Raw genomic sequence first — 27,251 nt, forward strand, 5'->3', positions numbered from 1 at the left:
TTGTATGATCATATGTGACAATATTTTTTAAATGTAAATTTATTTATGTATAATAAAAATTGTTCATATGTATCATATTGGAAGCAAAATAGACTCCTGGACTACTGGATAGTTTTTAGCAATTTTCCTTACCAAAAAAAATTCTTCAAACTGTCTCTTAAGGTGTTACATTAATTTATTGAATTTTTAAATATGATAAAGATTAATTCAATGACATTTATTGAATTGAATCCTCATAATAAATCCAAAATACATCAATCTTATTTGTAAAATATTGAACTATTGTATTATATTAAACAACAGTTAATTTTTTTATTTTTTGAAGTTAAAATCAAATAATTTATAAGTATATGATTTTATTTCAAATATATCATATGTTTTAGGTTATAATTTCAATATTTACCTTACTTTACAATAAGTCAATGCAATTTTTTAACTAGTAAGTTACACAAAAAATTTCTTTTCAAAAATTATTTTTGTATTTTAGCTTACCTATCAATGGTAAAAACTTGAAAATTAACAAGCCTTTTTTTATAAAAAAAAAAAAAACTATTTTTTAAGATTATATCCAATTATATAATACTAATAATATAAATGTACACAATTTATATCTCAAGTGTACACAGTTGTATCTATCACTGTGTATCTTTGTACACAGTTTAGTCTCAAAAATAATATAATCGTTTTAATATAACTTTAGTATTATTACCACAACAATAAAAGAAATTTAGATAAATTGACACTTTAAGTCTTTGGTTTTTAGGCGTCATATAACTCATAATATCATAACTAAAGTATTTACTCTAAACTGATGCGATTCCAAACTCTGTTTGGATAAATTTTGTTTTTGAAAGAAATATTTTTTAAGGGATCTAAATTTATAAAGTGTATGATAAGGCAAACAATATAATACAAAAATTAACTATATTTTTAGACGTTTTTATTTAAATAGCAAATAAAATAGAAGTTAGGATTATTAAAATATATTTGTAAAATCTAATACAAATTTTATGACGGTTCAAAGAAGACACCAATTACGTAGGTATAATACATAGGATAGAATAAAATCGTTTTTTAGTTTTGAAGACCAAAACTTAATTAATAATCACAGCTGTAATTAACACAATCTTCAATACTTGACGTCTACCACTTATTTTTGGCGCCTTTGATGGTGAATCTTCTCCAAAAGCTTGGTTTCCTTATTGACGGTTCGTCGTCATCCAACTCTCTTGTTGGAGAACCGTGTCCCGAGTCGCTCTCATCCGCATAAGTTGTCGAACGGCGTCCAGTCGTATTGGAATCATTGCCACCTCTTAAAAAGTCCAAGAAATTCGATTCGGATTTCATTTTACCTGGAAAAATAAATCATCTGTAATAAATAACATGAAAATTTTAAATTGTTTTTATGAGAAGTAGAAATTATTTTGCCGACATTCACATGTAAGTATACTTAAATTATACAATATGTTTGTGTACCTTCAGAATATAAAATTTTAATTATGAAAATTACATTTAACTTGAAAAATTAAGTCGTTACAAATTTGTCTTTGAATCCAATTGACGTTTAACAATAATTGTCAGTAATGTAATTATTATTACATTGATGTTGTTTGAAAAATGATCAAACTCGTAAAAGTGTCACTAAATAATACTTATAACTAGGGCCCGGATTTAAATGGATGTTGCATTTTAATGTTTATTAAGACAGTTTTTTTGTTTTAAATTCATCTTGACACTATTTAGAGCATAATTAAATAAAGTTACTTTTTGTTTTATTAAAATTAGGTAAATTACAAATGAGTTTGACAAAGCAATGAACAATTTTTGAAATGTATTACTTTTCTTTTTATATTGTATGTATGGAAACAGCTCCTAAAAATATATTGAATTACCTGTATTTTTACATAGAAATATTTTTAATAAGGATAGAAGTTAAGTTGGACTTTCCAACACATTTTATTCCAATTATGCTTGTCAAAATATTATGTTTAATATACTGTATTTTAAAATGTAAATTTTTTTAAAAAATGTAATTACTTAAGAAAATTATAAATAATTTTTTAGAGCAATTTTTGTCTTAAGGATTTTTAAAGGGCAATTCAAAAAGCTTGTAGGAGCATTTCTTAAATTTTTTTAAGGCATTAAGGGTTTAAATATGTTTAAAATGTCATTTACAACATATTATAATACCTTTCTTTTTGCTATGTGTACCGAAACTTAAGCTCCTCGAATTGAGTTCAGCCTTAAGTTGTTCCGGTGGTATGTCTTCCACTTTAAATTCGTCTGGATCTTCGACAAATGCCTGTTGTAAATCCCTCATAATTTTTTTCCTTATAGTCTTTTTCATGGACAAATGCCGTTCCAAATGTTTGACATCGTCTTCTATGACGCCATTGTTCTTTGACTGCCGACCACTTTGCCTATGCCTATGCTGTTTTTTTTTTGATGCTTTCATTGGTAACAGATCCTCTTCACTCGCTGAACCAACGGAAATGGCACTGTCCGTGCCAGCCGCACTGATGCCACCCAAAGAGTTGCGGTCATCGCCTTTCACATCCATACGGCGCATATCGTCAGTTACGCCGAATATGTCCCGTAGGTGCGGAATGTTCCTCTCGCCCGACATTTTCTAAAAAAATACCAGAAAAATGACAAATTTGTAGTAATCGATAAAAACATTTTATATAATTATATTTAATTCGTAGCAATTGTTTTTAAATTTAGTGTCTATTTAATCAACGTTTAACTTTTGGATTGAATTACCTTCTAGCTTTAAAAATGTAATTAGGAGGACAAAAGGGGACCATCACTTGAATCGATGAACGTAAAGGAACAAATGACCTTTTCATTTAAAAAAAGTGATCTTTCAATAAACTCTGGCGTAATGAAACCGTTAGTGGTATAAAAATGATGTTGTCTTCGGACGCAAACAATTTACACGAGATCGTTCAATGGAGTAATGGAGTATTTGAGGGGGGCGATAGGGGCAAACGTCCTTGCTCCGAATTTAAGTGTCACATACGCCCCTGACACTATGACTAGCTTTACTTTATAGAGAAAATAATAAATTATTATTAGAATGTATTAAAAGAATCACTGACAATTTAGAAGCATAGAATTTTAAAGCATAATTTATGTAGAATTTGGTTATTTGACTAAAACTAATTTTTAGTCATTTTAAGTTTACTCTAATGACATTATTCTTCAATACTATTAGATTCTAATATTTTATCTAGTAAATGTTCTTGTTTCAATTATTATTGAAATACGGTATCTAATCTGTTAATGATAATATTGTTTTTTCTTCTGTAGTATAACGGTTTAATACAGAGTGGCTCGTCCAATGGTCGAATATGACCGTTGATTGCTTACTCTTACCATTTCTACACAAGTTATACCGCTAACATTCAATGCGTTTGTGTAATCTGTAATACAGTAACATGTATTTATATTGTCATTAAGGAGCTTTGCACGTGCATAATACTATGCTCTACATTGGTAACGTGTGGTTGAAGGAACGAAATTTCGTGAGTTGCACACAGTTGATGGCTGCGTTAGTAATTATACGATAACTTAAAAAATCAATGAAAATCACAACTACTCGATCGTTCCGGACCAGTGGTAATGATGCTTTGCTATAGGGTAGGAGAGCTAGAGAAGTGCTATGTACATCAAATATATATATAATTCTTTTTTTTTTACAGATCACGAAGCAAACAATATCCAGTACTATTTGACTGCGATACGCTTCGTTTTTTACATACCTGTTGCTGCTTATCATTATAGACATTATTCAGTTCTACCTTCAAAAACTAAAATATATACTCTTTATCTTTATGTTAGCGTCATGCGGAGCCTGCATAATTAAAATTTTTCGTCTATGCAATAGTTCAGAACTTTTTGCAATTTTTAATGAATAACAAAATTTGCGGATGAGAAATTGTGAGATGTTACACCGAAAAACGACAGGAACGAAACAATAGATCGTAAGAACTGTCCGGTTATAATCAGTGCGGAAAAAGTTCGACGGGATGTAATGGCCTCAGTATTTACAGTATAACTAGATGATAAAACAATGGTATTTTTATTGTCTTAATATTTTTACAGTAAATAGAGAATTCTCCGGGGAAAATTAGAAAACAAAGAAATCTTAATTAATGCCAAAATATTATAAAACTGAACAATAACTTTTGTAAAACATATTTTTAAAATAAACATGCAAAACAAAGTCGTATAGATAAGAGCAAAATTCATAGCGATGTTGCTTTATGATACACGAGGCGAATATTTCAAAAATAACATTAATTTGGAATATTCGAGAAAATTTGAAAAAATAACTAATCATTTTAGAAAAAACTAAAACTCGTCTAAAATTCATGCTGAACTTTTTAAAAAATTATTATTTATATTGATTTTAAGTACCAGCTATTTTACAAAATTTTTAAATACTTCCGTGATGTGATTATTAAAACTTTTATAAAAATGATCATTGCAAATTTTGAAACCAATCCAATAATATTTACACGTAGTGATGACTTGTGATCTAAAATTGAACGCAACGAATGGAATTGTAGGACAACATATTTAATGTATTTGGTAAAACGTCAAATTCATAGACATGTTAGCTTTACATGTTAGCAAGGTTGTGAATTTCATATATTTATACATTTTGTTTGAAGGATACTTTATACAACTTTATTATAGGATTATAGTAACGCAGAAATAGTTTTGGTATTAAAAGACAATTAACCCTTCTAATCTCTCAAAAACTATAACATCGGAAGGAATACAATACACTAAATTTTGAAGTCAATTAATGAAAATTTGTACAGGCTGATTGTGTGTTCAAATTTACCTAACAAAATTTATAAATGCAATCATTTTACACGCCTGCATATTAGCAATCATTTCTAGTATATTCATCAATATATCTATGAATTATATGGTACTAAATTGTTTTTGTTATGCATTTCTAAAGTTTCTTTATTTTTTTGCATTTCTATAGCTTCTCCAATTTGTGCATTTCTATAGCTTCTCTAATTTGTGCATTTTTATGACTTCTCGAATTTGTGCATTTCTATTGCTTCTCGAATTTGTGCATTTCTATGGCTTCTTTAATTTTCTTGCATTTTTATGACTTCTCAAATTTGCGTATTTCTATGGCTTCTTTAATTTTCTTGCATTTTTATGACTTCTCGAATTTGTGCATTTCTATGGCTTCTCGAATTTGCGTATTTCTATGGCTTCTCGAATTTGAGCATTTCTATGACTTCTCGAATTTGTGCATTTTTATGACTTCTCGAATTTGTGCATTTCTATGGCTTCTCGAATTTGCGTATTTCTATGGCTTCTCGAATTTGAGCATTTCTATGACTTCTCGAATTTGTGCATTTTTATGACTTCTCGAATTTGTGCATTTCTATTGCTTCTCGAATTTGTGCATTTCTATGGCTTCTTTAATTTTCTTGCATTTTTATGACTTCTCAAATTTGCGTATTTCTATGGCTTCTTTAATTTTCTTGCATTTTTATGACTTCTCGAATTTGTGCATTTCTATGGCTTCTCGAATTTGCGTATTTCTATGGCTTCTCGAATTTGAGCATTTCTATGACTTCTCGAATTTGTGCATTTTTATGACTTCTCGAATTTGTGCATTTCTATTGCTTCTCGAATTTGTGCATTTCTATGGCTTCTTTAATTTTCTTGCATTTTTATGACTTCTCAAATTTGCGTATTTCTATGGCTTCTTTAATTTTCTTGCATTTTTATGACTTCTCGAATTTGTGCATTTCTATGGCTTCTCGAATTTGTGCATTTCTATGGCTTCTCGAATTTGTGCATTTCTATGGCTTCTCGAATTTGAGCATTTCTATGACTTCTCGAATTTGTGCATTTTTATGACTTCTCGAATTTGTGCATTTCTATGGATTTTTTAATTTTTATGCAATCTATGACTATATATTTTGTGTATTTTTATGGCCTCTTCAATTTTAAACATTATCGTAACTTCGTAAAACTGTTTGTATTTCTGAATTTCAATGGCTACTTAAGTTTCTTAGTACATTTAACATATCAACGATTTCAATGACTGATCAACATAAGAATCATCATTATAAGATAAAAATAGTTTTATATTCGATTACGATTTGTAAGTTGAAACATTGACTAAAGTTAATTATGACACAAACATACGCTGATGTAAAAGCATTAAGTAATAAATGTATAGATATATTGCAAACGTATAGTGACTATACGTCTGCATATGGTTTATTAACACGCCAAACTCATGCAGTTAAGCATTTTTTATGTCTAGTATAATACACACAATTGCCATAATATAGAATATATAAACGTGTTACTATAATTTGAATCCGCAACGCCACATTTTATAATCAATTGATCTACAGCTGTAGTAAGTAAGAGTTATAACATGTTGCATGAACACATATAAGTTTACTTTTGACCACGATACAATATTAGATCTTGTGTTAATCTGTTAGTTACAGCACGTTTCATTAGAACCTAAGCAATCTAGTCTACATAAGCTATTACTTCATAAAGACACATCAAGTAGAATACTTATATTCACGCTCCGATTAAGTCTTATTAATACATGCAAATATAACATTGTGCTATGTACTGACGGTTGAGAGTAAATTATGCGATTTATTCTTTTTAATGATTGTTACGTGGCTATGTATTTATATAGGCGCAAAAAATTAAGATAAATTACACCGATGTTAAAATACAGAAATAATACATTAGGTATTATTTTGATATAATATCAACGAAAAAACTCATAATATTGCTCACAACAGTGTACAACATAAAATAAATACTTTCTAGATATGTGTATGTATGGCAATTGAGTTAAATTATTCAAATTGTATAATACCAGTTGTATACAAATCAAAATGCATATAAAGTCTAATTCGTTGAACCTACAAAAGCAATCCACAAATTACCAACAAAAATATTCGTTGCATTTGTAAACTATTGTTTTTAGTATAAACCGCAATGAATTTAATTGTACTAAAGTTTATTCCTCTCGGTTCAGATAATTTTAATGATTATTTTCAATTGGACCAAGTAATCATGTTAAATTTATTCGAAAAAATGAGCTAAAATTCATCACGTTTGATTAGACAGCTGGCCAAAATATTTATTTAATGAGTATTGACTTTGTTTTAATATACTTTTTCGATAACCGTTTACAGTTAAACCTTATACATGTTAGAAGAATCAAAATCTATTGAGTTACGACGGTGATTAGTTTTTTCTATTATTTTTTTTTAGTGCAAAATGACGCATGCATAACATCATTGTTGTCACGGTTGAAACAATGTCTCCGTGCAAAGTACAACATAAGAGTTGATTGGTTTTACATATAGCTCTGGTATCTATGTAGTAATTGTTTTCGAGTCTTTTTACACGAACCATTGGTATATTATTTTGACACGGTTGTAATAATTAACTGCGGTTAATTGGTTTGAGCTGATGATGACTATTAAAAACAACGTATACTATGGTAAACGACAGATGAATTTTGTGGGTTCTTTATTGTTCTCGATGCACCCGTGCATTGCTCGCAATGTATATGATTCGGCATACAATAATAAAAAAATCGTAATAATAAAAACACAATTAAAACTCAAATGATAAATAATAATAGCTCAATGATGGCCATGATGACCGTGATGTTTGTTGCCGTGGCCATTGCGTACAAGAGGAAACGAAGGACGTGAGCGAGAATGAAAAATAGATCTACTTCTGTATACCGAAATAATACAATATTACTTTTTCACCAACAATAACCTAACCTTGGACCATATGAATATCATTAATGCAAAAACTTTCTTTTTCTTCTCATATACTAACAAAAAACCGGCATATGTGTATCAAACGTTCGTTACTAGCAACAAAATAATTGACACTTGAGTTTCTACCTGGTGTACGTTTACAGGGGAGGGACATTGTCACAATTTTGGACACGCGCATTTCTATATACTTCATGACACTAAGTATAACAATAATAACATGTGCCCACCCACATATTAAATTATATGCCTATCAAATTTGTAAGGAAAATAAAATATGAATGATGTGCAAATATTAAATACACAATATTATTAAGTAGGAGTGTTTTATATAAAAAAAAAAAAACAGAAAATTAATGAACGCATATGAATGAATAGCATAGAACAACTCGTGGATGAGACAGTGACATTTTTTTTACTTTTTAAAGAAAAACTGGTAATTTATTTCAAAGCACACTACAATCTAATGCTAATTAAAACTAACCTTTCCAATTATTTCTCAATGTATTTAAGACATTTTTTTTTTTTACTTTACTCAAAATTAGTTCAATTCTTGTTTTAATTAAGTGCAAATTTATTTAAATATTGAAAGTTATTTATACATATGTGAATAATCCTAACTAGTTATGAAATCAAGTGTAAAATTGAAACGTTTTTAAGAAGAATTCTAAAAAAAATAATTCAATTATTATGTGATATAATCATTGATAAAACAATGTCAGTTGAATCATAAATTACTACTGTGGTGTGAAATTTCTAGAAAGCAAAAACTTCAAAACTAGTTTTTATAATTAGTAAAAATGTTAACAAATCTGCCAATGGTACAATCCATTATGTATACCTAACTAATAATTTATATATCAGTGGATATTAAACGATTCACATAAAAAAAAAAATTTGACAACTTTTAAAGCTCATTAAATTATAAATGTTCGCGTAATAAATCATAATTTTCACTTTATCCGTAAAAAACTCTTGGCAACATTGTACGGCATATAAGATCACACGTCTATTAAAAAGTAAGTGATACGCAAAACATTATTTACTGCCTGGTGATCAAGAGAAACATTGTCAATTAATTTAAAGCGCCGAGTTCTAAGCGACTAATTTAATTTGATATGTTATCATAACAATACTTGTTCTGATAAAATACCATAATCTGGGCAATGAACAATCTGTAAATATCATTCATGTAATTAGGTACAAAAATTTAATTAAATTTTAATTGCATTTTTTAATCAAATCTGTTAGAAATAATTCTAAATAGGTCGTAGAAATTGTTTTCTATTGAAATTTTGAATTTATAGAAAAATTAAACCTAATTCAGATATGTTCAAATGTATACCATTAAAAAACATTGATCTTCGTATTTTGCCTTGAAATATTCAATAGTATGTACTTTTTAATAAGTGATTTAACTTAAGACACACAAATAATTAAAAAAATGATACAAAAACCTTGAAAGTACGCATGAATTCTTCATAAAATTTAACAAGTAAAAAATAACAAACAGATAATTAAATAATTCAAAAATGTTTAGTACTTCAAGAAAAGTCAGTATTTATTCAAGGCTGTCCTAAAACTTAAATCGGAGTTTTCATTTACTTTTATCTTTATCTTACTAAGATTAATTTATTAATAATTTTGCCTATGTGATTCTTCACCATATTTCCTATTGTTTTCATTTTGGTAATTATAGACTAACAATTATGAAATATAATTTATATTTTATACCAAGGCTTTACAGACAAAATAAAAAATTAAGATTAAATTAAATTGTTTCTCAATTTTTTACCAAATTATAGTCTTAAGGAGTTATTTGTTAAATTTTAAATAAGGTTTATTGAACAAGTTTACTCAATTTTATTTAAAAATCTATTTTAAATTTATATTGATATGTGTCACTTATTTATTATAATATATTGTCAAGTATTACTAATATATTTACTATAGTTCATTCACTATTCATTTCTTGTCTTGGATATAATTAAAGGATTGAGTGGATACATTTATTAGGGGTTGGAACCTTTGAGGTATTTTATAAACCTGTTTTGAAGAGGTTCTTAAAATTAAACTAAAGATCGATTCTTTTATAGGTTTTTAATTTTTTTAATTTCCAGTTAAGAACCAGTTTAATTTGGGTTCTTTCAAATATTATTTGTGACTATTCTCCAAAAGCTAATATGTCAGTTTTAGCAAATTATCAGGATAACAGTCAAATTTAAAATTTTTATGGTGCCTTATGCAAATAGACATTTTAAAGTGCAAAAAAAAAATATAATAGGCATACCATTTATGGTAGATGACAGATAACATCCTTTTTTATGCACATTATCAAGAATCCCGAGATGGAAAATTTGTGACTACAGCACTTAGATCAAACTACAAATATTTAGTCATTATAACTTTATCTAAAATAAGAATTATAATCAAGTACTTATAACAACATATAAACTCAAAAACAATTTTTTTAAACTAGTTATCAATCAGTTAAAATTTTATTTAATCAATAATCCTTCTAATTGTACATAAAAATAATAAGTTTCTTTTATTTTTCAAAAATAAGCTCTAGAAATAATTTTTTATTATAATTATCTTGATATTTATATAATGAATTGATAATTCATATAATTAACTAAACTTCAATCGATACATTTTTCTAGAAAAATGGACAGTAATAAATTACACTGTTAATATTAATTTAAATTATTTGGTTAATTTTTATTAGCCTATATTAAATCAAAGGTTAATATTGTTAATATGTATAACTTAATGTATACAATTTATAAAATGTTAATACGGAATAAACTAAAAAAAATAAAATTATGAAATAATATATTAAAAAATAAAATATACAAAAAGTACTAATTTTCAAAACCTCTAAAAGAACTAGTTTTTTAAAGGTTATCGGTTCTTTAAAATGTTAAATTAAAATATAAATTTGAAGTATCGACTAGGTTTTCAGTTCTTTATTTTCAACACTTATTTAAAATAATTTTCACTAGTACTTATATTAAATTAACTTTTTTAAAAGAATCCTAGAATTATGCAATATTTTTTTTAAAATTAAATTATCACCTAAATGAACTTTCCTAATATTTTTATCACGTGTGTCATAAAGTTTTAATAAATTTACTAAAAGAAAAAATATATGCAGAAAAATTCAATTGAGTAAATAAAAAATAAATAACAATCAGTAATTTCTTAAGTTACTGATATTTTCTAAGCTAAACTTTAAGCTCAATTATTTATTTATTTTATGACGTGAATAATTTATGTCATAAAATAAATTACTAACTTAAATTTCCAACTAATTAACATAAAGTTACATTTAACGAGTTAAAAAAAAACTTTTACTTATCTAGTCTTATATTACACTATATAACGTTGTCTGGTAATAAGGTAATATCACTTTACTTCTATATCTTTTTGCATTCCAATACTGATAAAGAAGCTAATTATAAGTAATTCTAAAACTTTTTATTATTACGTTTAGGCAACAGAGCCATTTGATAATACCATAATGGTATGCATAAAAAAATTCACAATTTCATTTGATATTAGCAAGTACAAAATTCACAACTGAACTACCAGTTTACTGTCAAACATCATTTGTCATTAAGTATTCAATCATTCACAATCTAATGATTTACTTATTTCATCTAGTGATATTATTAAATTATAATAATAATCGTTAACAAATGTTTATTAAGTGCTTTCCAAAGCTAAGCGACCACGTGGCTTTTAGTTTATATTTAATTAATAGGGTTAAGGATGTCAGCGTTTAAGTGAAATCGTACTGATTATTATGCTAATAAGTCAACGGTGTCTATGTTTTTAGGTCTTCTGAGAGATGGCCATTTGTATTTAAAAATTAGTAGTAAACGAATATTTATTGTTTTAAAACGTATTGAGCGATAAAATTATATTATCTTGTTCAGAACGCATCGGAGGCGAATCTTCTACTCGATAGTTTTTTCGTTTGAACTAGTTTTGACCAACCTAAAATTATCTTTTTGACATTCAACTGTACAGTTTTTACGACGACACGTTCAATTTTATTTCAAATAAGAAAAGTTCAAAGTGAATATAATATATAGCGCAATAAATATATACACATGAATACTAATTTTTTTATAACTTTATGAATACGACAAATACACTAGTAGTAAACGTCAACGTAGGGCTGTGTCGTTATACGCAGAATTCTAGAGAAATCCTTTACAGTTTTTAAAACATTTATGGGGCCTAGCTGTGTGTCACACTTAACAATGTGCACAAGATTTCAAATGGTGCACGACTCCAATGCACAATGAATATTTTTTAATCTAATACTACCATTTGAGGATCGTAATCAGGTTGAGTAAATTTATTTACTTTATCGAAGATTAATCAATTGTATTATGTCTACTTGTGTTACGCAAATCATATTTATCGTTCTAAAAAGTAGAGCATTGCACTGTTAAAAATATGTTTATTTTTTGGAAATGGTGTAATTATCAACTCGTAAACAGCTTGATGGGTAAATATGTGGATAGTGATATCATTACAGTATTAGTGCTCGCTATAGTAAACATTAAATAATATAAATATAATTGATACGATTTTACGTACGCCATTATTTGTTTGACGATAAATTTTCTATTAAAGTTAATTTCAACCTTGATTTTAATTGCAGTTTCAGATATTAATTGATAATCATAAGTTTGATGTTATTGTGTATGTATTAACAATGTAGTAAAAACGAAAATTATTTTTAAAATGATAAAGACAATTTTTAAATCATTATATTTAAGTTAAAATTAGCGTGTGTACAAATTGATTGATTGACTATGCCTCAGACCCTTTAAAAGTATAAAAAATATTTTAATATTTTCTCTTCAGTAGTGCTACTTGTCGTATAATTTTCAAAAAAAATTGGACCTATCCCCCCACTCTCCTCTTTAAAATAGTATCAACTTGAGTTTTTTAATGGAAAAATATACGTTTAACTAGCTTAAAAATAAGAAAATGACTGATCCATAACAATCTTTAAACAAGTATTTTTATACTATGGTGAGGGAGTACTGCGGTTCATAAACCCTTAAGATAAAAATAAACAAATTGGCGATTCACCTCATTATAGTTTAGTGTTAATAACTTCCAAAATACTCGTTCAAAAGTTGTTAACGGCCGGCTATTTCGTTATTTTAAAGCTACTTAAACATAAATGTTTCTATTTAAAATGCTCATGTTAATAGTAATTAAAAGAATAAGAAAGATTGGACCGAATTTTTTTTTTAATTATAGAACTTAGAATTATATCAATTTCGGAAGAGAAAAAAAAATATGTTTTGTAGTTTTAAAATTATTGTGTAAGGAATAGTTAATCCTATGACCACTCTGTATAAACCATAAACTCAATTGATTAATGGAATACAAAAAAAAAAAACAAGGAAATTTCATATATGATTTACCATAAGAATGTCTCCCATGTTTATTACCTTTGTTTATCGATCGTCGTCTAAAACCATCACTATCTTTTAAAATATCTTACGGAAAAACAATAAAATTAAAATTATGCTCCTCGCTAAAATAACACAAGACGTTATTTTGTATGTTTATATTTTAAAATTGTTTTTTTTAATATTGCATAAATTACAAAATACATAATTATACTTTTTTTTGTAATCTTCTGCCATTTTTATTTGCGTTTATTTACTACAACCTATGTGAATAATATGTGAATTCCAAGTTACTATCAACTCCTCGTTATTTTAATTAGATACTGAACTCCCTCATTTTCATTATCGTTTTACAAAAAGGCATTGTTAGTATTCACATCGTTATCGTTAACTAAAGAAATTAACATTGACACACACACTTGACCTCGCGCACTGTCTCTTTTTTTCATATACAACTGAAGAAATAAGTTGAAATTTTAACACATGAGAATTATTACAATTATTTATGAGATTTNAATTATGGGTTTTGTATTTTATTTTAATAGAAGTTGATGTTGCTTTTGCAATTATCCATCAATTTTTTAAAATTAAACACTATCTACAGATTTGCATCGAAGCGTTTCTTATGATAGTGATTTTAATCACTGTCAGATTAAATCTATCTGGACCCAACTATGCAATGTCTCCACTATGCCGCGACCCCACTGTGCTACCGTTTTTTAATAAACACTTTGAGTTACATTAACTGGTAAATTTAATTATAGAACTTAGAATTATATCAATTTCGGAAGAGAAAAAAAAATATGTTTTGTAGTTTTAAAATTATTGTGTAAGGAATAGTTAATCCTATGACCACTCTGTATAAACCATAAACTCAATTGATTAATGGAATACAAAAAAAAAAAACAAGGAAATTTCATATATGATTTACCATAAGAATGTCTCCCATGTTTATTACCTTTGTTTATCGATCGTCGTCTAAAACCATCACTATCTTTTAAAATATCTTACGGAAAAACAATAAAATTAAAATTATGCTCCTCGCTAAAATAACACAAGACGTTATTTTGTATGTTTATATTTTAAAATTGTTTTTTTTAATATTGCATAAATTACAAAATACATAATTATACTTTTTTTTGTAATCTTCTGCCATTTTTATTTGCGTTTATTTACTACAACCTATGTGAATAATATGTGAATTCCAAGTTACTATCAACTCCTCGTTATTTTAATTAGATACTGAACTCCCTCATTTTCATTATCGTTTTACAAAAAGGCATTGTTAGTATTCACATCGTTATCGTTAACTAAAGAAATTAACATTGACACACACACTTGACCTCGCGCACTGTCTCTTTTTTTCATATACAACTGAAGAAATAAGTTGAAATTTTAACACATGAGAATTATTACAATTATTTATGAGATTTTTCTTTTCAATTCAAGGATGGACTTCTCCAGTTGTATTGTGACTGTCGTTTTATGTTCACGCGCTTTCACTTAGTACACTTAAAGTCATAATTCCTACATAAATAATTCTCGTATGCATTTTATTATTATTTATATTCATTCCCTCGGTTATAAATTATTGTTCGTTTTTTAAACGTTTTACACCGTCACGTCCCTTACGGCATTAAAAATAATAATAAAAACAGTCTGTGCTCCGATGTGTTTGTAGAAGAACAAAACGATCACGAGACGGTCAAGAAATAGATGACCAGCTAAAATAAATACGTTTGTCCCCCGCCGGGCGGCCATCTCGTTCGGCCGACTGACCAACCTAACCGTTATTGTCGTACCTCCCCCTAAGACTCTTCACTCGACCTACTGGTCACAGTGGTACAAGAAGTCGCGACAATACCAAGGGCACTCGTGTAGACCGTTTCAATGTCTGGTAGTTTTTTAACCTGCCCATCTATTTCCAACGAGATCCTGCCCATCTTGAAAAACTGCACAAACCTCGTTATTTATGTACTGCCGACCACATCCAGTCATACCCACACCAGGCCGACTGATGCGATTCCGCGAAAATTCACATCCGTAAATAGTAGGACGCATAGTAAAAAAGGCAGCGGTTTCTGGGGCAACGAAACGATTACACGCGAACTGATGTCGCGGCCGTTTAGTAATTGACACTGCAAGTCCATCACGGCCATGTAAAAAGTGTCTCAACACAAAATTCTCGCTAGTTCTGTGCACAATCGTTTTACACTTAACAGTATGTTTACTAAACGCCCGATGATAATATGTTTAATTATCGTATCGCTTGTGTGAAAATAACCGTTGAAAATAAAATGTACAATTTGACAGTTGTTTATTTGTTTCTCTAGACTATTGTGTTTCCTCGATACATTATCAATGAGATGTCACATTAACTAAACACAGGCCCATCGTGTTTAATTGGGATTATTGATCATGATCTGATCTGTAAATAACAAAAAAAAAATGACAAAAACTATTCATTGTATACCTGTTGATTAAATTCAAAGTCCACAGTCTAGTTACTACACACGTGTAAACCACAAGTGTAACGTTATTCCGGTAAAAAACACGGACTATCCGATCAGATCCATATCAGCCTCCCGCCGTCGCTCACATTGTTAAACGCTCTAACTGTTATCTTATTATCCACTGGCTTGTGGTATTTTTCTTTTTATGTAATTCTAATAGGTCTTCTCTGAGGTTACACTTAAATGTTGAGCCTACCGCTTTCTTTTCCAACAGACTACTATTACTCCAATCGTCCCGAGCAATGAATACTTGTTGACTAATAGACGTACATTTTACAAACGTCATCTAAGATGGTTCCACTGTGTTTTCCCGTCGGTATATTCAGTATCTCTTAAGTAAATTAACGTTGTGTCAGTCTTCTGGGAATACATTATGAAACTCATTTGGTATAAAATACATTCGTTATGTCATTGTAGAGGGCAACATTTTTTAGTGCAAGTGTTGGTAATGGTATTACCGTAAATCTAGCATCCTTGAGGTCACTTCAAAGATATATAAAAAACAACGTACACAATTAATAAGAATAATACATTTAAGTACCTCGGTACGTTTTTTTGTGAGAATAATAAGCGCTCGAATCGGGAAAGACGAAAAAAGGCAACTCGACCACTCGTGTAAAAAGTACGCTTCACTATTTGAATTTTATTCAAATTATAATCAATGACTGTGTACAATAGAGATGTGTACATTTCAGAACTAAGTATTTAACATTGGTATCTTAAATAACGGAAAAATTAACAATAAAAAACGCATAAAAATGATTTTCCGTCTTACACTCACGTTCAGCGATAAAAATCGCAAATTGTTTGTTTTCTAAAGAGACATGTCATGTTCGTCCTACTTGCTTACAAATAAAAATACTCGTTATTATATACATATATTAATTAGTAAATTTGTTTTATTTTCAAAAATCAAAAAAAGTTCCGTACCTATGCATATGTTGATCACTTTTTTATTGTTCATACGACACCACACTGTACGATAAATTACTGTACTTTTTCGAAAATCTAAAAACGAGTGTATCGGTTTGGTTCTAATTATTTGGCCCACATGGACAGTATTCATTAAACAAAACGGTAAACCTGATATCTTCTACATTTTATTTTAATTCCAATTACCACTGACAGTAGACTCGTTGTAAAAAACTGGAGTGGTTTTTTCTTTTAGTGTAGAGATACAGCTCAAAAAATGATAATATCCAAAACTAATAAATTATTAATCACTATGAATCAATTTAGTTGAAATTCAATTGAACGTGCATAGTCAATTACACGTTTGAATTATTCTTAACTAAATTCAAAAAACATTCAAATGACCATTAAGTTTCATTCGAAGAAGTCGAAATAATTTAATAAACTATTTAGTAATTGAAGTAACTAAAATGGTCACGACATTGTTTAGTTTTGACTGAACTATTAAAAAATAACAGAAACGGTATTGGTTTTGTATTTCATTTTAAATAATAATACGCAAGATTTACTTTTTTTTTAACATTTATTTTGTTTTATTTCCTACATCAATTTGAACACATTTATTTACATTTTAATGGATAAAAAAACAATTATTTTATAAATTGCAATATGTGGGTGATATAAAAAGTATCTAGTAGTAAGGACAAAGAAGAGGCGGTTCCGTATCAAAATAGCCATGCAAAACTCACAATTTGTCATGATCAATTTATTTCTGCGCATTTATAATGAATAACAGATGTTGCAATGGTTGATTCGCTTTGAATATGGTTTTTGAAATTCAAAAACCTATGCGATCGGTTCTTAATAAAAAAAAAAAACAACAACGTCGATTGCTTTTATTGTTCGCAAGACGAATAAATTTGTGTCGATTTTTGTGTTTTATTAATGTAACATCTCGTCGTTCGCCTTGGGGTGAGATTAACTCCGTCGATTGTTTCTCGATGGCGGCGCTTAGGATATTCATCGCTCATTACTATTGTGTGTATTGTTATCAGATGCGAAAATTCGTGAATAATAGGCTACACGGGTGGCCCCCTGGATAATTTTAATACTAACACACCACTAGGCCAAAATGAACATGTGTGAATCGAATAAAAAAAAAATAATAAACACTCGACGAACAAACGAAACACGTATTGTCCGGGCGATCTCGAAATCGCACTCGGAGTAGCAGTTATTTTCCATAAAAACGACGACATTTAATGTATTTGTAAGATTATTGTCGATAGGTTACACCTTGAATTTGAAAAATTGTGGTCGAAGATAGTCATCGTGGAAGCCATGAGTCACGCGTACGACCTTTACCATAATAATAATAATAATAATGAAATTAAATTCAAAATAATAACAGTAAGAATCCTTTTTCGTTTTGGTCTTTGTACGGTTTGTGTTTGATGAATGACGACGGCTAGTCGACGTTGGCAGCGCCTTGAATGTCATTATATTATTTCATTTCTTGACCAAAGGTGCCGTTTATTGTTACACTCGAGTGTATCGCTCCACAAGTCTAGACTATCCTCATTAACCACCCCACCGAAATACCTTCCCTGGACAACACCACAATGAGATATAGTTCATTCACGCCTCTTCTGTACGTTTCAATGAACGACAGCGCCTGCAGCTATCTATTTATCCACATAGATGTAGGTACGCCGTTTTTCTCTATTAACCCAACGTCGTCAAAAACCGTAGTTCCTAAATTAGTCGTGTCGTAAATAGGTACGGTGTTTGTCGTTGGAGTGATACGATTCGTTCATCTCGGGGCAACAAGAGCGCAACGTTCAGCTTCTTTCCTCTTCTGCGCACACACACAACACCAAACACTCGTACCGTTCAAATAGGCGCCGACTGATTTTCGAGAAACGCTTTGCAACGTTAAAAAATCCGATTGGAGCAGTCGTATTCGTACGATTTCTTTTACATTTACATAATTGGATTGGCTGTATCGCGTCAAAATTGTTTTGGCACAGTTCAACGAATAATTGTACGATGATTATAATTCGAAGCGATTATATCGGCGGAATAAAAAATGTAAATTCGGATTAACGGAAACCGCCGGAGAGGGTAACGGCCCGGTCGCTTTTTATCACCTCGGGCCTCGTATACGGTCGTCAACATTGTCCACCGGCGGCGAAAAAATAACGGCCGAGCGTGTTTATTTATTTTTCGTTTGTTTTGTTCGTTTCGTTGAGATTTGCCACGCGCCGCGTACACAGTAAAGTTTTCCTTCGGGACGGCTATGCGTTGGTCGCACTCACCCGAGGCGTCCGTATGTCGCTCGGAGTGTCGCGTGGGGCCGGCCCTGCTTTTTACAATAGTGTCACGTTACACAAATTTTGGTTTCGATTTATGAGTACCACCGGCGGTACGCACATGTAGAAATAATGGACTCCATCCATCAACGCGTTACGATGGAAAATCGCTGTCGGTTAACTCGCCAACACCGAGCGGTGCGAGGGCGGTGAAAGCGAATCGGCCGTATGCAAAATTACACTGTATGTTGTTGGGTCACTGTTACACGGTCATTGTGTGTTTAGCACCGTCGAGGAAACCGTCGAAAACGCGCTTACGCGTATCATCCGTTCTCGCCGTGAAATCGCTTTTGGGGTTTCCACAAATAACAACAACAACAACAACGCGCTGTCGATTTCTGTTAGGCACGACACTACAATGAGCCCTTGATTGCACTAATTCATCGTCTCATTCACCGCGCCGCATTCAAAGCATTCCTGATTCCTGTAGAGAGAACCGCGGCGTTAGGCACACCGCGCTCGGATCAATCGGCGGATGCATTGTTTGTCGGGATTCGATCACTCGTGGCGACCACAACCGGCGAACGCCTTGCGCGACTTTTAAATCGCCCGAGGATTACCACTTTACCTATGCGAAACACGACGTTGTGCGATTTTCGAGAAACGCGGAAATCCAACTGAGAAACATCGTCGTGGCTTACGACGACTCGCAATCTCCGTGAATATTTACCGTTAATTATTCTTACACTTTCACGGTCTGTTGATGTGCGTCGATCGCGTGCAAAGATGTCTCCGAAATAGAACCGAAAAATCAACGTTGTTTTAATTTTTTTGTAAAACACGTGTATTCGGTTTCCGGTATGAATTCCTGTTCGGGTCAGCTACAACTTGGCCGCGTACTTGCGCGTTACTTATTTTTTAATCGTTGATGTTACACAACTGTGAATAATTTTACTCTTTGAGTCGTGCGCCCTAAGAATAAAATTATTTTCTTGTAAAAATATCAAAGTCGTGTTCGGTTCAATTTTTCTGTTTGTTGAACAAACGTGTCGACTGAGTAATATGAATCGAAGAACGACCGGCGAACATTTTATGCGTAATTTATTCATAAAAATTCTTGAAAATTCAGCGACCGATGCTTCGTTGATTTACATAATCACTGTATGATTATGTAAAAGTATAAATAAACAACAATGCGATGCTCGACGATTCCGGAAAATTACAGGTATTCGTTGTATTATACGCACTGTCTACAGACGAATTCGAAGGTACAGGATGTTGGCATTCTGTAACCGGAAACTATATTCCGGTCGCCGAGCGCGAAACTTTTTAAACACATTTGAACGGTAAACTTGTCTGTAATTACCTGTACAGTCATGATTGTTTGATTTATCGGTAAAAACTCGAGGGTTGCAGGTACTGAAAAATAACTTTTAACGAGTACGGTAGAAAATGTATTGGTCGACAATAAAGAATGAATAAATGGAAATAACGGGCTCAAAACGTTCACTTACAATAAGCAAACATCTCGACAAATATTCGTTTGTTAAATTATTGAAAAATATTAATTTAAAGTCCCTTTTCAGTATGTGTGTGAAATGTCCACAATGTTTATTTTTTAATATATTCAATAGTTACTGGCACGGCGAAATATTTTATGAGGCTCTCAACTAGTTTTTAAATAATAAAAACATTTTTTTTTTTTTGTCAACTACGTTTGTACACAAAGTTCCAAAACTCTGGATTAGTATGTATTGCCCGAGTGTCAACTTTAGTAAATGGTCAACGACCTAACATTAATTTGACTATCACAAAAACTTCTATTTATAAAGTTCATTGAATTAAGGTAAACCCATTATGACTTTTCAGTTTTTACTGTTTTAATGAGATTCTATTAAATATATATATTTTTACTCTAGTAGTTAGAAAATATAAATGATTCCTAACGAAAATAACACGTTTTGAATTTGTTTTATTCAGTGGACTCGTATACAAAAATCTCCAGTAGTTTTGTTTTGAAAAGTTTTAAAAAATGGGGCTATCGTGTATTCTCCAAACTCTTTAAATTGTTATCGATAGATAAAATATTTTAAAACATTTCCACTTGTTTAGAGTTATCAAAATAGGAATCTCCGGTACTCGGGAGATAACGCTAAAAAATGAGAATCATGGTCTGAAGTGTCCAAAGCAACTTTCATTACTCCAATTATGGAACAGAGAAAATTAATGCAACTCACGGCGTTTATTTTATTCGATGTATTTAAATACAAATTAATAAGAACTATACAGGTAGTCTTACACAAAAAAATGACTCCCATAAAGACGGGTCTTTTGTTATATTGTCAAGAAGCAACTGGAATAATCTCATACTTGAACAACGGTTGTTTAAACAAACACTAGATGATTTTTAATAACAGACTCCATTAAACACGTATCCATTAAAAATTGTAATAATTATAAATTAAAATTATTTTTTCATCAACAGCCAGCGATAAAAAAAATTGTTAACAATCAATCTAACATGTTATGTCGGTACGTTCATTCTAAAAACCATATGAAGAACGGTATGGCAACATGAGTTTTTCATATACAATTGAATATTGTATTATTTAATATTGTATCGATTAAAAAAAAACTGTACACTAGAAAACCGGTTTATCCGAATTTGACGTTAAGATCAAAGTAGTAGTTTTCCAACACAATAATTCTAATTTATACACAGTTTTTGGCGTTTCCTTTAAATAAATTAAAGGAAACGTCGAATTTATGGATAGCATGGAAACGGAAGTATACCGAGTAGAATATTTTTTAAAGGTACAACTGTAATTAATAATTAACAAAAAAATTTGTTTTTGAAATAATGTTTAGTAATTCTGAATAACTCACACACACACACACACACGTTCTGCGCCGGTTAAACTAATGGGTTAACTTATTCGTATCTTGTCTAGTCACTCATTGCCTTTTGTAAATATGTAAATTCATAACAGTTTTTCGACTATTATCAACAATTGAAGTTCATAAATAACACCACGGTTTGGTTCTTATAATATAAAACAGTGTATATCTCTCTCGGTGTTTTTTTTTTTAAGTCTTTTTACATTTTTAAACTTATCCCCGACAAAAGGAGTCGCTCTAAACGCGTCTTTCTTCTACTTACTAGTATCTGATCTGAGGTCATGATGTACTCATAACTTCAGATCAGATGTCATATTATTATTTTTTATTAAAACTGAAAATAGGACCAAAACGAGGAGGTTGCACACAATTAGCATATCACTTATATAAACATATGCAACCGTGAGCATTTATTGGGAGGCAAGTCAAGCATAACCTCTCCCGAGCTTTATGTTGAACTTGTGATGTTTAAGGGAAATCAGAAGGTAAATGCGCCTCTTGGAGTTGTGACTCGGTGGCGTTGTCGGTCTTGAACTTCTCTCGTAAGAGTATTCAATATGAACTAAAATATTTAATTTTTATAGAATTCTGAGAAAATCGACCGAAATTTGAGTGATTACAATACGAATATATTTATTTTTTTCGGTTTAACAAAGTCGTATCGATGCTCACGATAAGTTTTTTGTATAATCGTGTTAGCAGAACAATACGCATGGTCAGTAAATCTACAATTTTCTACTGGCCATATCTATCTATGTGCGGTGTCCATTGTTGCCAAACGGTCCTCTTTACACGATATCACATCGTCCGCCTGGCCTCTTTGTCTTGGCCAAGAGCACAGCCACACTCGCTCAGGCCTTAGGGTGCCGCGAACTAATCACGACCAAGAATACCGGTTCCCATGGCTCAACATTATACGCGCTTCAATCGACTGGTATTTAATATTATTATAAAACAAATCGCCAATCATTTTCGTCCGACACCGTTTCGTCGTGATTTTCAAGTAATCGCATAAAAAATCTAGTACTCACCCGAGTGTGATTCGTTTCTAAGCGCAGTCTGTCTCTGTTCTCTCTCTCCTGCTGGCCGTCCACTTCACACGCGTTACAGAGAATTACAGTCAAGATGGACTCGACGACTGTTCGCGGAAAATCCGGCACATGATGATGAAATTGTAACCGTACACCAATTAACACGTTCAGTACTGTTACGGTAAGATGTAACGTAATTCGCGAATTCAACTACAGAGCAACGTCAAACTTACGGTCCAACGGGTGATACACTACCGCTACGGCTACTGCTGCTGCTACTCCTGCTGATGATGACGATGGCCCGGCGTGTGTGAGTACACAACCGAATGGGTTGATTGTTGGTGAAAGCCGTAGTGGGGCTGACCGGCAGTGATTGCAGCTACTCGAGTACGATGCACAATAGCAGCGTCATCTCGTGGAGCCATCGAGCACGTTTGGTGTTGATTTTAATGAAATAGTGTTACTTAGCTATCAAAAAATAATAATTAATAGGTGGTAACATAGTTCAGATCATTATTTTAAAATTACACAAAAAATAATAATAAAAAACTGAATAATGAGTAACATTAAATATATGTTGTATTTAAAGATGTGAATTAGGGTCAACGATGGGACTTGCACAGCGCAAGTTTTAAAAAATATTAAATGTATAATTAATATATGAGCCGTCCATTTGCAAAAAAACGTGTGTAGGAAAATTTTTTTTTTGTAATTTTACCATTTCTTGACAAATTATAACTAAATAAATTTACGTATTTTTGTAGCTGAACGATTTATTTATTAAGTGCTGCACATTTAAAAAAGGTAATAGGAATGGTAAAAAAAAAGCTAACAATTTTTTTCATTTAACCGAAACAAAATCTTGAACTTAAAATCTTGTATGTTCAAGTATAGTGTTTCAATTCAAACATTTCAACTGGATAAAATATATTTATATAATTATATAAATTATATATTATAACTATATTATAAAATATTTTAAAATTGTGTCCAAAAATAGTCTATAAAAAAATTTGTTTTCTATTTTTGTAAGGTCTGATATGTTTTATTAATGTGTGGTCACATGAATAAATAAAAAAACCCAGCACAGGGGGGTCGCGGCACAGTGGTGATGTGGCATAGTTGGATCAAGTATAATGATATCTGATAGTGATTAAAATTACTATAAAAAAAAAAACGCTTCGATGCAAATCTTTAGATAGTGTTTAATTTTAAAAAATTGGTGGATTATTCCAAATGCTACATGATCTGCTATTTTCTTATTAATATCCTGAATGAAAAAGGGATTATTAAACAGTATTATTTCTCATAAAAAAATTGTGTTGATCCAAACATTTTTCAATAAGTTATAGCATTAAAAAGTTAAAAATGTAAAAAATAAAATCAAGAATTTTCACACGAAAATAGCAGTCGGTAGCCATTTTCACCACGAAGACAAGTCCAGAGGTCAATTTATTTTTTTTCATAATTAAGTATATTACATTAGCTTTAATTTAAGATATATATAAAAGTGTCAGACCTTCCGGAACATTTTCAAAAGTTAAGTTGAAAAAGTTAATTTTTTGTAAAAAAGTTGTCATTTTAAATCCCCCCCTGTGGGCATGTGAAGTGTCAGATTTACAAAAAATATATACAAAATGATAGGTAAAGACATCAAGCATATATAAAAAAAAAAATTATATTGATATGTTCATTTTTGAAAAAGTTACGGCAGTTTTTAGTAAAAAAAATTGAAAAAATTTCGAAAATTAGCGATTTTTAAATTTGTAATTTTTTTGGAGGTTCCCCCATTTACGGGGAACGAGGGAAATTTTTTCAATTTTTAAGGGTAATGTCTTCGACTAGATACGATTTGTGATCTTTTGACGTATCGTTGAAAGAAATCCGTTTGGTGAGAGCTGAGAAAAAGTGGTAACAGACACAAAAAAAAAACGCATCATAGTAAAACCAATACCTTCTGAGCTTCGCATCGAAACTAAAATATATTAATCTAATAGGTACAACTCAAATAATTCAATGGGGTCTGTACTTCCCAACTGGTGTTGGAACTTAGGCCCTCATTATGACTAATTTTTATACGTGACTTACAATTTTACTAAAACATGATCATCCAAAAGACTTTCTTGAAATAATCCTAATAAAACTAAAGAGTAAAACTTAACATATGACAATTAATTTAATATTTTACCCAATACAGAAGTTATTAATTAAAATAAAAACTTATTAAATTACTAATTGCCTTATTATTTACAAAAAAATGACTATGTTGAGAGATTATATCAATAAAATAAAAATAAAATTATTCAACTACCGTGTGGATAAAATGGCATTATACTATTAAAATATGATTAAGATTTAAAACATAATGATAGTATAATATATTAATCACTTTTTTATAAATATAAAGCAAATATTTTTGTTTTTTTCGTTTAAGTATAATTGCAATCAGTTTTTAACTTACCTTTTTATAAATAGTTTTGTTAAAATTGTTGAGTGCTTATTTTTAATATTCCAAATAAATAAATAAATAAATATTCACTAATTCAAAAGATTCACAACTTGAAATCGACACTAAGACAAAACTCGAGATCTGAACAAATAAATTTTAAGCATACTTTAAAAAATATACCATCTAAGTTTCAGTAATAGGCTTTTTGCTTAATAGAATTAACCAACCTAAAATATATCAATTCGTGATCACCTACAATAAAGCTAATTGTTATATACCCACAGGTGTGGTAAAATTATCTCTAATATCTGCTTTACCTTAAACATTTTCGAAATTCATTGCTTTATCTTGCTCATTAACTGTAAACAAAATAAATAAGTTATCACTGATCAATTTTAAGAAATATTTTAACTTTATTATTATTTTTTAAGAAACTGTAGTTAATAAATTAGTATGTAAAATTAATATAACTCTAATTTTACAATACAAATAATTATTTACATCAAACTCTACTTAAGTATTTAGAATAGTTTATATAACACTCAAACTTTAATTGTCATATAAATCCCAAGTTTTGAACTCATTTATTGTAAATAGTAAATGTTTAAATAAAATCGAATGTTCAAATCTCTCAGAGAGGCAGACCGTACACAATTTATAAATTTTGTTCTGAATTCATTTGAACTGCCTGACCATGTTCTTACAGTTATTATAAGCTTGTCCTCTACAATATTCTAAGTCAATATTATCAGTACAATATCCTCTCAAAGCAGGCACGTAGCCAGAAAATATTTATTGGAGGGGCCAACAATTTTGGGCCCTTGTATCATTTTCCATAATTTGTTTCCCATGAAAAGCTTTGGGGGGGGCTCCCTCCACTCCTCCTTAGACAGTATCCCATTCTATGAATCTTACAAGTTCAAAATTTTACCATTGGTTGGTTAAAAACAAATTGTTTTCGTATAAAGTATACTAATTATTACAGTATTATAAAAAACCCAGCACAGTGGTGACGTGGCATAGTTGGATCAAGTATAATGATATCTGACAGTGATTAAAATCACTATCAAAAAAAAAAACTCTTCGATGCAAATCTTTAGATAGTATTTAATTTTAAAAAATTGATGGATTATTCCAAAAGCTACATAATCTGCTAGTTCCTTATTAATATCTCGATTAAGATAAAGTATGTCGAATGAAAAAGAGATTATTAAAAAATAGTATTTCTCATAGAAAAATTGTGTTGATCCATACGCTTTTCAATAAGTTATAGCATTATAAAGTTAAAAATTAAAAAAATAAAATCGAGAATTTTCACACAATAATAGCATTCAGTAGCCATTTTCACCGTGAAGATAAAATAAAGTCCAAAATTTTTTTTTCGCATAATAAAGTAAATTACATTAGCTTTAATTTAAGATATATATAAAAGTGTCAGACTTTCCGGAACACTTTCAAAATTTAAGTTGAAAAAGTTAATTTTTTGTAAAAAAAATTGTCATTTTGAATTCCCTCTGTAGACAGGTAAAAAATCAGATTTATAAAAAAAATATACCAAATGAAATGTAAAGACATCATGCATCTATAAAAAATTTTATATAGATTCGGCCATTTTTAGAAATTTAATGTAGTTTTAAGTAAAAAAAATTTTAAAATGTCAAAAATTAGCGATTTTTACATTTGTAATTTTTTGGAGGATCGTACCCTGTAAATGGGGGAAATTTACAGGGTACGAGAGAAACGTTTTCAATTTTTGAAGGTAATGTCTTACTAGATGCGATTTGTGATTTTTTGATGTTATGTTCATCAAAATCGGTCCAGCGAGAGCTGAGATTGAGCGTTCACAGATACAAAAAAATATAGTCATATAACACT

At 30.1% G+C, this 27,251-nt stretch overlaps 1 protein-coding gene across 1 annotated transcript; it reads right to left on the minus strand.

The window, feature by feature from the left end:
- Positions 1-923: 923 nt before the first annotated feature.
- Positions 924-23,258, minus strand: LOC126900413 (uncharacterized). Its single transcript, XM_050676107.1, has 3 exons — positions 22,928-23,258; positions 2,191-2,629; positions 924-1,352 (listed from the first exon to the last, which is right to left on the minus strand). Exons 2-3 carry the CDS (start codon positions 2,624-2,626, stop codon positions 1,144-1,146), a joined length of 645 nt encoding a protein of 214 aa, XP_050532064.1. The 5' UTR covers positions 2,627-2,629; positions 22,928-23,258; the 3' UTR covers positions 924-1,143.
- Between the last annotated feature and the right edge of the window lie 3,993 nt (positions 23,259-27,251).

The sequence above is a fragment of the Daktulosphaira vitifoliae genome, unplaced genomic scaffold (genome assembly GCF_025091365.1).
Source record: "Daktulosphaira vitifoliae isolate Bord-2020 unplaced genomic scaffold, ASM2509136v1 Scaffold_3, whole genome shotgun sequence".
In the NCBI taxonomy this organism is placed as follows: domain Eukaryota; kingdom Metazoa; phylum Arthropoda; class Insecta; order Hemiptera; family Phylloxeridae; genus Daktulosphaira; species Daktulosphaira vitifoliae.

Coding starts and splice junctions, on each gene's coding strand:
- LOC126900413 (XM_050676107.1), bottom strand. CDS start 2,626: ATGTCGGGCGAGAGGAACATTCCGCACCTACGGGACATATTCGGCGTA. Junction 1,353..2,190: donor TACACATAGCAAAAAGAAAG/GTATTATAATAT, acceptor TTATTTTTCCAG/GTAAAATGAAATCCGAATCG.